This window comes from Hyperoodon ampullatus (genome assembly GCF_949752795.1).
Source record: "Hyperoodon ampullatus genome assembly, chromosome: 9".
NCBI lineage: Eukaryota > Metazoa > Chordata > Mammalia > Artiodactyla > Ziphiidae > Hyperoodon > Hyperoodon ampullatus.
The window spans coordinates 94295561-94308759 of NC_136922.1; the positions used below are offsets into that span (position 1 = coordinate 94295561).

The 13199-nt window shown below is 42.0% G+C and overlaps 1 protein-coding gene across 1 annotated transcript in view; it reads right to left on the bottom strand.

Moving 5' to 3' along the window:
• Positions 1-406: 406 nt before the first annotated feature.
• The window catches only part of ZC3HAV1 (zinc finger CCCH-type containing, antiviral 1), a gene marked incomplete at both ends in the record, with an annotated part of 59125 nt that continues 46332 nt past the window's right edge, over positions 407-13199 (bottom strand). The window contains 5 exons of the mRNA XM_079711860.1: positions 407-669; positions 8016-8146; positions 8520-8650; positions 9479-9569; positions 12313-12415. Of these exons, the coding sequence (XP_079567986.1) occupies positions 407-669; positions 8016-8146; positions 8520-8650; positions 9479-9569; positions 12313-12415 (719 nt within the window). The remainder of the gene's footprint in view (positions 670-8015; positions 8147-8519; positions 8651-9478; positions 9570-12312; positions 12416-13199) is intronic.

The following is a 13199-nucleotide window of genomic DNA, read 5'->3' on the forward strand; positions in this document are numbered from 1 at the left end:
CTCTCAAATTTCCCAAATTAATTTTCTTTCAGTTTAACCAAAACAAAACCATGTCATGCAATAAACTAAACTAGTTGGGAGAGAAAGTTTGCTGCAATTACAGAAGTTTTAGAAGTGAGTCTTTACCAGTTACATCTAAGGCAGTGATTTGAAAACTTTATGACACGTTTCAATCCTCTTCCTGGCTCTCATCCCCAGAAAAAAGTGATTTAGTTGGAATGGGGTGAAATCTGGACAGTGGAATTTTTTAGAGCTTCCCAGATGATTCAAATGTGCAGCAAAGTTTGGGAACCACTGATCAAAGGCATTTATAGGAGAGGAAATGTAAGTTTATATCTGGGGCAGTCTGATTCTATAAGTGAACAGAATGGTTATGGCACCCTTTATGACGCTGTAGCCACCATTTCTAACTAATCACGCAGGCTTTGTCTGTTTCCGTATATTCAATCACATATTCTGGGTAAATCTGCTCTTTCTGAAAGATGACAAAAACAGAGGGATTCAACCTTGTATCCACACAGCTGTCATACCGCAGAGGAGGGCTCATGTAAGCCTTACGTCCTTCAATAAAATCTCCAACCAGGACTCGGGCTACAAACATAACGATGTTTTTGGGATCACACAGGCAATTTTTATGGGAATTAATGGCATCTTTTGTGAAGTAATTTCCTAGAAATAATCAGAAAAAGAAAAAGGTTAAGAATTATTATAAAAGAAGGTATATAGTTTATAAGATCATTTACACATAATCACATGATAGGCATTGACCAAGTATATATGTCAGCAATACCTTACTGATACTTATAACTTTCCATTGTACTTAAAAAAATGTTCATTACGCAAGTAAACTTGAATACAGTGTATAACCCTACTGAAATAACAGAAACATTTGCTACTCTGCAGGATCCACAGGTATGGTGTTAAGCCACCGGATACAATGAGCAACTGCTGATATCACAGTGGCCCAATTCATGCAAGGCAAGTTGAATTGTAACTGATAAACCCAAGATACTCTAACAGAGTATTATATTGTGTACATTCTAAGGAGGAAAAGTCATTTACTACTGTGGGAAGGTTCTGGAAAAAGAGAAAGGGAGACGAGATGTAGCACGAGCAAACAACTGACCCTGGCAGAGCTCTTCAGACAGTTGATCCATCGTCCTCAATTCTAAAACAACCTCTGATAATCACTGATGTTTCCAAACTCAGCAGATCAACAACCATTTCTTGACAAATTAAAATTTCCTGTTTTTATTTTTATTATTGCCCAATGTTTTTCTGCTCTTTAAAGGAAAGGAGTATATATTGCAAATTCTGATTTTCTATGCAAAAATTAATAAGTAAAATGAATTTGCTGTATTTACGATGACACGTTTAATACATTTTTCTTTTTTTTGTGATACGCGGGCCTCTCACTGTTGTGGCCCCTCCTGTTGCAGAGCACAGGCTCCGGACGCGCAGGCCCAGCAGCCATGGCTCACAGGCCCAGCCGCTCTGCGGCATGTGGGATCTTCCCAGACCACGGCACGAACCCGCGTCCCCTGCCTCGGCAGGCGAACTCTCAACCACTGCGCCACCAGGGAAGCCCCATTTTTCTTTTATTTTGCTTGGTGTTATTATTGATTTTTTTTTCATAATTAAGATGTTTGAATTCCAGAAATATTGCTTATCCTGAATAAGTCAGATACAGGCCATTCTGGGTAAATGATGTTCAGCTATATTTAGAATTAAAAACTAAAAGTCTGGCTATACTGACCTACCATTTACACTCCCACTCTCCTTCCCAAACACAGTTAATGGCCTGGTGGGAATACTCTCACACTTGTTTCTATGTATTTACATACACATATGTACATAAACTCTGATAAGTTTTATGTTTATTTGTTCCTAAATGGGATCATGCTATATGAACTGTTCTACAACTTTTTTTCCCACTTTAGTCCAAGAAATCTTGCTATGTCAGTACATCTAACCCCAACTCATTCTTTTTAATGGCTGTATAGGATTCCACTGTAAGAATGCATCATAATTTAATTTAATTACTCATGAAATTGACTGATGAAAATGTAGGTTGGTTTCACTTTTTTTTGTCTATTACCAGTAACACTTCTAAATAAATGCTAAAATATCCTAGTAAATATACCTTTGAGAACCCATATAAATATTTCTGTAGAACAGACTGCAAAATTATAGTGGCTGAGTCATAGGATACGAGCATATTAAGTTTGATATCACAAATTGCCCTCTAAAAGTGATCTAAAAATGTTACCACCAATAATAAAATCATGTTTCTCCACATTCTTGCCAACATTGGATATTATCTATCCTTTTAATTTTTGTCAATATACTGGGCAAAAAGATCTGATTTTAATATGCATTTTCTGAATACTAGTATACTGAGCATCTTTTCATATGCTTATTGGCATATTTCATATATGCCAATATATGAACTGCTTTTTCATCTTTTTTTTCTCTGAACTGCTTTTTCATCTTTTTTTTTTTCTGTTGTATTGTCTTTTTCTTACCGATGTGTGACCAAAACAAGCTTAAATTCAAGAACTAGTAGGTCCAACAAGATCTTTTTACAGTCTTATGCAGTGAGCCAATAGGTACTTGGAAAATGACCAGGGATACAAACAAAAGTCAACCCACCACATTTCTATTGTGCCACCCGAGACGCTCCTTCAGCTGCATTCTGTGCTGCTCTGTTATAGCCTCCGCAAGCAAACTAGGACTGGAGGCTGTGCCCTCTTTATTTGTATTATTTCTCACTGTGATGGACCCCCACTACATATTCTGTATGCACTGCCCACCTCTTTGCATCACAGGACAGTCACACTTCATTTCTTAAATGTCTACAAAGAGCAATTCCTCGTATGTCAATTTCTAGAACTTCTAAACAATTCAAGCTGTTTTGGAATGAAATCTTTCTAAAGCATACACACCTCTCTGCTTTTAAAAAAACAGAACTCATTTTACCCTTTATTTTACTAATACCTCAGATGCAGATATTAATTCTGACATATGGTGTTATAACAGAGGGATGCCCTGTTGAGTTACTAAGGTGGATAGAGCGGTTTTCTCCTATACTAATGACTCCAGCATGAGAAAAAAAAATTGTGTTTGTGCCTTGCAGATCATTTTTCCTCCTTCTCCACTTAAAAGCTATTAACTTTCTTCTTGCTGCCTGCCTCTAGTATCTCTTTATTCCCACTCCGCACACGTGCTGGGCTGAGAAAAAAACACTGTTATTGGCATAAGACTAAATGGATTCTGGGGAGCTCCCAAGGATAAACATACATGATCTTTGGCACAGGAATTTTATGACAACATGGGCTACTTATACACAGTTGTTCACTCTTTCAGACCCTGAGAGACATTCCAGAATGCTAACATTTACAGATAAGTGAATTCCAGTTATGCATGTAAAAGGTGTAAATAGTATGGAATTACTGGTAAAAACAGATTTGACTTAAAGCAATTGGAATTAACCATAAAACCTATTTTCGACATTCAGGGATAGCTGTACATATGTCTTAATGGCACTGAGTTTTTTTTACAGTTGTTCAATTAAATTTTTTCTATCTTCTAAGAAAGTCTGTGTGCTAATATGATTATTTTTGTTTATCAATGATAACTGAATGAAGAATGCCTCTTTATACAGGCATTATAGATCTTTGGAGGATATTTTTATCATTCTCCATTGAGAAAAGAGTAACCATCACCCTAAAAAACTGATTTTTAAAAGAAAGCATCCGGGTTTTTTTCTCCTTTTTTTTCTTTCCTTTTCTTTTTTTATGGAACGCTTCACGAATTTGCATGTCATCCTTGAGCAGGCGCCATGCTCATCTTCTCTGTATCATTCCAATTTTACTATATGTGCTGCTGAAGCGAGCACAGCATCAGTTGTTTTTAAATCATGCTTATATAATCTAGAGTCTACATAAGCTTAAATGATCCAAACCAAAGACCCAACCTTTTAGCCCACTCTCCTAAGACCTGACTCTGTCTTGTTGCAAATACCCCTTTCAAGGAACAGATCCTTTGAAATCCAACATCCTCTTCCCCCCTTCTGCCACTGCGTGGTTGTAGGCCACCCTCATTTCTGGCCAGGACTCCTGAAACAACCTCCTAATTGTTCTCTCCACCTGCAATCCTGGTCCTGCCCATCCTCTCTTCACACTGTAGCCAGAGACATGTCATTTCTTTCCTAAAGCCACTGGTGGTTTGCAAGTGTCCTCAGGATAAAATCCATCATCCCTTTAGCATGGCTTGCAAGGTCTTTCAGGATCTGACCCCAACCTACGGCTACAACCTCATCTTTCGTCACTCTCACCACACCTTAAGTGTGCTGTGCTGTGCTGTCCACAGCCTCCCTGGCCTTTGTCAATCTCTCGTCTTCATAAACACTCTTCTCTCAACTTTTTTTTTTTTTTTTTTTTGCCTAGCTAGCTTTTGTTTGTCCTAGAGATCACACTTAGACTTCACAATGTGCTGATTTTCTAGAGTCTACTGTGATTCATTTTTTCATTCATTCAGTATAACTGATGTAATGGGATAATACCGTCAAAATATTATGCTTTTTTCCCTCCAATTCTTTATACACAACTATCCTTCATTTAGCCAGACACATACTTTGCCTCAAAGAGAATTAGAATCTTGGAAGGAATATATAAGGAGAAAGAATTATGGTCAGCTTTTGATAACCGAAATAGGATCTAGAAATACATTGCAAAAAATGGCAGACTTTGTTAACTAGAAAGAACTCTGAATAAGACCAGGAGAAGGAACCCTCTCCCAGTTGAGTGTCAAAAAGGGCCAACTTGGCTCTGACTCAGTCTTTCAGGGACCTTGGGTCTGGGCCCAGAGGGTGATCAGTGGCTAAAAGTCAGAGATGACAGGGGAGTCCAGGAGCAGAGGAATGCGTGTGTCGCACTCCCTGGTAGAACACCAACATTCCAATGCCCTGGAGACTCTTTGGAGTTTTCTACATAGACACTCAGATTATCTTGACATTTTTGTTTCCTTCTTTCTAACCATTTGGCATCCTGAGGTACCTGGGTTGCAGAATCTTGCACCCTGGATCCTAAACATGTTCCCTGACCTTATACATGTCCCGTCTAGGGTCTTGAATCCAGTTGGTACCAGGACAGGTCCTTCCTTGCTTAGCGGCCCCCCCAAACAAGTGCTTCTTTTTCTAATTTCACTTTGCTTCTGCTTTTTATCCAAATCTGAGTTTTTATAATCTCCTCTGCTGTTAAGGTGGGTGGCTTTCACCTAACTGCTGTAGTTCTTCTCCTCAATCCAGTCTGATCAGTTCTGGGCCACCTTCCAGCCTGTAGGAACTTGCTTACTCACCTGCCTTCCACTCTTCTCATCTACGTCCTGTTACATGCCTGGTTTCCAACTCCAGTTTATCAAGATGTAACCCAGAGCCCTTCTATCCTTCCAGGCATGTCTTACCACCTCTTACACATAGTCATGTATAAATTAGACAGACAACAGCCTATCCAGAGGGGTTTCATGCGTGCAACAGGGGTTCTTTTTTTTTTCCCTCAGAGAGTAGCCATCTCTTTGAGATCTGCCCCTTGGCCTCTTTTAAGATAACTGCCTGATCTTTTTAAGATTATGGGCCCAGTGGTTCATACCAGTCTATCTAGACCGTATTAACAGCATCATGGGAGACAGGACTGGAAAGCCAACATTAAAAATAAACACAAACAGGGGCTTCCCTGGTGGCGCAGTGGTTGAGGGTCCGCCTGCCGATGCAGGGGATGCGGGTTCGTGCCCCGGTCCGGGAAGATCCCACATGCCACGGAGCGGCTGGGCCTGTAAGCCATGGCCGCTGAGCCTGCGCGTCCAGAGCCTGTGCTCCGCAACGGGAGAGGCCACAGCGGTGAGAGGCCCGTGTACCGCAAAAACAAACAAAACACAAACAGAACAAAAACACCCCCTAATTCCATGTAACAGGAGACAGGCCAAGGAGCAGGACCCCTCCCTGACCTTCACAAGGGAGGGTGGCATGGGGAAAGGTTCCTTGAGGAACACCCTGCACATCTGGAGAACAAGGGGCGCCCTCCTGGCCTCTTGCATCCATGCTACACAAAGGCGTATACTTGGCCATGAACAACTCTCCCCTTTCACCAAATTAAAGGAAGAATGACAGCCAGTGAGTAACACTGTCAAGCCATCCAAATACATTTCAGAGCGTTTCAGCACTCTTCTGTTCATAAAAGAGGAAAAACAGACTAAGCATCCAAGAATGTCACTATCAGAGCCAGTTATGGCCAAGACCTGGGAACATGTATATATATATATATATATACTGTATTTCCATTTTCTAGGAGAAATATTTGTTTGACTTCTGACATAAGAGACTCATGAGAAACTGATGGGTTTAAATGTCACACATGTTATATTTCACTCAAGATGGTTACTCCGCTTTCTCCAAACATTTCTCAGTAGGTTTTAGTGATGTGTTTAAACTTAAGAAACTTAAGAAATGCTCATCTAGTCATTCCCCAGCTTAAAACCCTTCATTAGCTTCCCATGCCCTGGGGTCAAGTCTATTGCGTGGCCATGTCTTGGACCAATTATTCCTGACTCTTTGAGGATGGTGAACACCACCTGTTCTTAGGAATACCTCTCCAACCTGTTCAGGTGTCCACAGGGCCTGTTCTTTTCATCTACAGCAGGTGAACATTTGCAATCATTAAATTATGTGAAGTAATGGTGGGGGGGAGCATGTCTAACTTGTTCGCCACTGTGTCCCCAGCATGTAGCACATAGAAGGCACTCAAAAATATTTGTTCACCGACTGATTGGCTTCTTGCTTTTGGGCGGGGGCGTTGAATTTAATCTTAGTTATATGAGTTGAGCCCCCTTTGAAAATGTGATAAACTATTACTTGTTCCCTTAAGATGAGTGATTCTTGGACTTGCCTGGTGGCGCAATGGTTAAGAATCCACCTGCCAGTGCAGGCGACACGGGTTCGATCCCTGGTCCAGGAAGGTCCCACATGCCAAGGAGCAACTAAGCCTGTGAGCCACAACTACTGAGCCCACATGCTGCCACCGTTGAAGCCCACACGCTTAGAGGCCGTGCTCCGCAACAAGAGAAGCCACCACAATGAGAAGCCCGCGCACCACAACAAAGAGTAGCCCCCGCTCGCTGCAACTAGAGAAAGCCCGCACGCAGCAACAAAGACCCAACACAGCCAAAAAAAATTTTATATATTTATTTTTTTGCGGTACGCGGGCCTCTCACTGCTGTGGCCTCTCCCGCTGCGGAGCACAGGCTCCGTTCGCGCAGGCTCGGCGGCCATGGCTCACGGGCCCAGCCGCTCCGCGGCATGTGGGATCTTCCCGGACCAGGGCACGCACCAGTGTCCCCTGCATCAGCAGGCAGACTCTCAACCACTGCGCCACCAGGGAAGCCCCCAAAAAATTTTTTTTAAAGAAAGAAAAAAAGATGAGTGATTCTTTGGTTTTTGTTTGGTTGGGTTTTGGGTTTTTGGTTTTTGAGTTGCATGAAGGAATTTAGGAACAAAAAGAAAGAGCTGAAAAGATTTTGTGTGACCACCGGTGTGGCCTGAGTTGGGAGAGGCCTCATTTCCCATCTTTGATTAGAACATAGCAGTGGCAGTAGGATGGGCTTAGGTCAGGAAGAGCCATGGCCGGAACTGAGTAGCAATGGTAGACAAAGTCATCAACAAGGGTGCAAGATGCATCAACAATTGCAAGATGTATGACATGCCTTGGTTTCCCCGCCCTGCCCTTCCCGCAAAACACAGAAGACAGACGGGAAGCAGGGCTAAGGTGCAGTAATCAAGTCCCACGGCAATTTCCCACTCTACTTTGGACATTTCAGGTTAACATGAGCTTATTTTGTCTCCATGACTGTAAAAGCCTGGATGTGCTGGTTAATACAAAATAATTACATATACCTCATAATAGGAGCATGTGTAGAGCCTGAGCGATGGTTCTACTAGTTCGGCTTCTCTATCCCATACAAACCTTTTCCATATTTGGTGTCACAAATTCCATGTAAGACCCGGTCAAAATTATTCGCACAGATAGACTCTACATGGGCGCGTCTCACTGCACAAAATAGGATTTGCTCGTCTCTCTTCATCTCCTTTTTCTTCCTAATATAGGAAATGTGAGACTTAGTATCGGGAACGTTCCTCATCCACTCCAGTTAATAACATTAATCCCAAGTAAAGTCTAATCATCTTAAAATTTTATTCTGCTAGCTTTCAGAATGGAGCTACTAACATTAAGGCAACAGCTGTAAAAAGTAAATATATGAAAACTTTTAAATGACAGACACATGAAAGCATTTAATTGTAAAGCTAAAGCTGAAAGAGAGAAGCTTGAGTGGACACAATGAAAACACAACTAGAGATGGAAGAAACTGTTGACTACTAAAATGAACCAGTGAATATAAATCTTAAAAGATAGATCTTCACTAATCCTCTCAAACTTTATGTGAAGACACCTGATAATGTGGCCACCAACCTTTCAAAAGCCTTCAAGAGCTTTGCGTTCTGGATCTTCCTTATCTTTTCAATCTTGACATTTTTCATGGAAGCTTTAAAACGCTCACTCACTTTGGCATATTCCAGAGAGCCATTATTGATCTCAAACAACTAAAAAAAAATTTAAAATATATGAGTGTGAAACAGGAAACATTTAAGGCATGATATGTCCAAATGTATGGCTGCCTGTGCCATGGAGTATCCTTGCCAGGCCTGACAGCAGATGGAAGAAGCTGGCTTAGGCTTTCCACATCTGGCAGTCCATTCCAGTGATGAACGACATGGCATGGAGCCCGTCTGTTCAGGCTGACTTCAGGCTAACAGAGCATTATGCCTGAAGGCAAACAGAGCGGCCCCACCCCATTCCCAGGTGTGTGACTTAGTTAGTCCAATGACCTGGTGAGTTCTCTGCCTAAAGCCAGTGCAGGGGCAGAGGCATTGGAGGTACCCAAGGAGCCCAAGCAGAGCTGCCTGCACCCAAAGCTGGAGTCTGATGTGGAGGCTAAATGGTCCAGGAAGAGTCTCGCCCCAACCAGGCGAGGTGATGAGGTAAGGCACACTTCAACTCCCATAGAAACTTGTTTGTTAACTCCAACTAACGACAAGTCGCTTTTACTGTAAGTTCCAGTTTTCTCATCTGTAAGGTAGGGAATCGAATATCTATTTTACAGGTTTGTTGTGAGGATCTATCCCAAGGAGATCGTGTATGCCTGGACTCTAGAAACAATGACATGCTCTGGAGAAGACTTGTTCTCTGGGAAAGTGGCACATGACACAATCACCATTTAGATGTCAGCCTTTGAATCTTGATTCAAGGGTTTTGCAGAAGCGATTCACTCACTCCTTCACTCATTCATTCATTCAAATACACACATTTGTAGCAACGTACTTTGTCCCATCTTTAAACAATTCACCTACTAAAAAGTAAAAACCAAGTACCTCATAGCCCTTCGAGGATGAGACGCACATGTCCTGTTGAGGAAGAAATACTGAGTTGAAAGGCTCTGGTTGGGTCCTCACCTGCTGATGGCTGCAAACAAGACAGAGAAAGAAATTCACCTGGCTCCCTGTTTCATGTGCCCAAATCACTTTCTGTGCTTAACTTCAACTAAGGTGAGGTTCCTCAGAAAACTTCCCCTTTGTATCTTCTTTGGACTACATCCCTGCATATTCCTGGTACACACATATCAGTAATCATGCTTTTAAAAAAGGTGGTAATCATTCATAATTTGGTAAATTGTTATTTTCCCATTGATTTAAAATGTAAAAGCCTTGACTCTTTTTTACATTTCTACTTAACCTTCAAAGGTCCTAATGTGTTAGCATTAAGTAAGTTTGTCTTACAGCTTCTTTGTCAAGTGATAAACACTAAAACAGGGGTACAGGGGAAAGAATCCTGCCTTTCCTGGATGAACTGTATTTCAGAGAAACCATACACGTGGGCGTTCTCTACTAACATGTACAATACATAGGGATTTATTGTACAATTTTAAGTTTGAAATTTTCCATAATGAGAAAATTAAAATTTTAAAAATGCTTTAAGGAAAAAAACTCTTTAAAGACCCCCTTCTGGGGCTTCCCTAGTGGCGCAGTGGTTGAGAGTCCGCCTGCCGATGCAGGGGATACGGGTTCGTGCCCCGGTCCGGGAAGATCCCACGTGCCGCAGAGTGGCTGGGCCCGTGAGCAATGGCCGCTGAGCCTGCACGTCCGGAGCCTGTGCTCCGCAGCGGGAGAGGCCACAACAGTGAGAGGCCCGCGTACCGCAAAATAAAAAAAAAATAAATAAAAATAAAAAATAAAATAAAGATCCCCTTCTGTAAAATGAAGATTCTTTTGGAATGAAAGAAATTGGCCCCAATTTATATCTTAAGCTCTGATTTCCATACTATGACAGTACAGTGCAGAACAAATTCAATTAATACGTTGTAAGGTGCTCATCAACAACGCTATAGTTCATTTCTCTTCGGGCTGTTCAGAATAATACTCACAGCCCTTAGTCTGTCCTAAAGCAGTGTGTCCCCTCTGGGCTCATGACAGCAGGATTCAAGCTGGTTCTCTCCACAGCCACCCACGAACAGTTTTCTCAATTCATTTTATTCACTCACTCACTTAGCTGACTATTTAGTATTACTATGTACCATTCATCATACAGAGTGTTTCAAGAGCTTTGAGGAGCTGATATTTGTGGAGGGGAGGGAAGAGGTGGAGGATTATGCTAGGGGAGACAGGTGGGAGTGTACTTGACGCCTCTCAACCCTGCGATATTTTTACTTTATTCATTTGAATGTTAAAAGAACTGGAGGGAACCTTAGCTGGCTAGGCTGATCCGATTCTAATTCTTGGGAGTTGGAATTAAGAAATTCAGAGAAAATTGGGTAGTAGCGGCAGAAGGTACAGCTGAAGGGATATAAAGATTGGAATAGAGTCCGCCTGCCGATGCAGGGGACACGGGTTCGTGCCCGGGTCCGGGAGGATCCCACATGCCGCGGAGCGGCTGGGCCCGTGAGCCATGGCCGCTGAGCCTGCGCGTCCGGAGCCTGTGCTCCACAACGGGAGAGGCCACAGCAGTGAGAGGCCCGCGTACCGCAAAAAAAAAAAAAAAAAAAAAAAAAAGATTGGAATAATGAGGTTAAAATTGTCAAGCATTAGCCAGAGAAAAGTCTTAGGAGATATAAAGACAGATATGCACATATAGATAAAGTTGCTGAGTCTCTTAGCAGGGGAATAAGAATAAGAAGAAAAGCAGCTAAGATTTACTTGACAAATGTACTAGGATCAAGCCCATGTTACAGATGGGGGGATGCAGAGTGATTAGTTTGTCCAAATCTAATTGTCCACAATTAGTTTGTCCAACCCTAATTGTCCACAACTAATAAGCAGCAGGCAGAATCTGAGCCTAGACATGTAGCTCCAGAGTCCGGCTGTTAACCTGGTCACAGGCAAAGATCTGTGACCCCAGGCTGCTCAGGCCCTAAAGCAGCACTGGACCCAACTCCCGGTCCTAAGGCCCTCAGAGAGCTCAGCTCCCCAGCCTTGGCTTCTTGTAAGACGTTGTTTTCCCTACTACACCACGTTTATCCCTTTAGTAACTTCCCGTTTCCATGCAATACCTTAATTCTTACAACCAAAAGGACCTAATTAGAACACCGACTTCACACCTGCATTGACGTCTGTTTTACATAATCACTCATGACCCAGGAAAAAAAAATCCAGCTCCAAAAATGTTCATGAGCAATGTAGGTTTGACTGAGTTTCATGAGCTGACAGAGGAGTCACACTGAATCCCCACAGCAAAACTTCCTTTACAAATCCCCTTTCATCAACTTTATCTTTCCCCAAAGCCTTTACTCAGGCAGCTACCACATCCCTTTTTCTCTCCATTTCTTTCTCAGCCTCCCACCCCCTATAAATCCACTCAACAAAACTAAAGATCCCCAGAAGAACCCACAGCAAAACAAAAACCCAGTAATTGTGCATTTGATCCTTTCCTAGGAACAACCAGCCGTTCACAGCTGAAGAAGCTGAGCCCAGAGTAAGAGATCTGCCCAAAGTCCCCCGGGAATTGGAGGGAAAGACAGACTTCCTGCTCTAGAATTCTTTCAGTCGCGCTGTACGGCTTAGCAAGTACCTCACTCGTTAAAGCAAAAGGAAATTGCAGTGTTATGTGAGCAGGAACATTTCAGAAAACAGGGTTCAGATTCATGAGCGACTCAATGAGATCAGCGTGTTAACATCTCAAACGTGTGCCAGCAAGCGGCGTTCCAGACACTCACACTTGTCCACGTTTCACCTGCTCCATATTCCAGTAAGACACAAATGTCGGCCTTCTGACGATATCCTTTTGGGTCTTGGAAGCTATGTTTGTCTGAATCATCCCTTTAGACAGAAAAAAGAAAACACAAATCAAGAATCAGTCCTAGGAAATGATTTATCAGAGGCTAGTAACACAGCAAATATTCATGACTCAACTGGACATGTATGAATCGAGAAAATCCTTTTGGATGGAAATTACTCATGATAAAAACTTGTATTCTTCACTGCCCTTAGTATAAGACCCAGAAAACAAAGGGGTGAATGAGCATTCCTGAATTAATCTAATCTTTAAATCAAAGTCAGGTGGTAAAGAGAGCTAGGGCGGCCAGATTACAAGACATCACCCATGACAGGCATCAACGATTATGGGTTGGAATGTGGTAGCTGTATCTTAGAAGTTTTTTCCTACCTCAAATGTGAAATGTCATTTTCAATTCACACATGTTGTACACCTAAGTCTAAGCTGCAGCCAGCATGAGCTCTTTAAAAAGTAAATCATCGTACATTGCTAGTGAAAGTATAAAACGGTGCAACCACTTTAGAAAACAATTTGGTAGTTTCTTATAAAGTTAAACACACACTGCCTATGCAATCCAACAATCCCACTCCTAAGTATTTATCCAAGAGAAATGAAAAGCTACATCCACACAAGAACTTGCGTTTGAATGTTCCTAGTAGCGTTATTACAAGAATCAAAAAGTGAAAACAACCCAAATACCCATCAACAGGTTAATGGCTAAACAAACCATGGTATATCCTTTTTAAAAAAAATTTATTTCATTTATTTATCTTTGGCTGTGTTGGGTCTTTGTTGCTGAGTGAGGGCTTTCGCTAGTTGTGGCGAGCA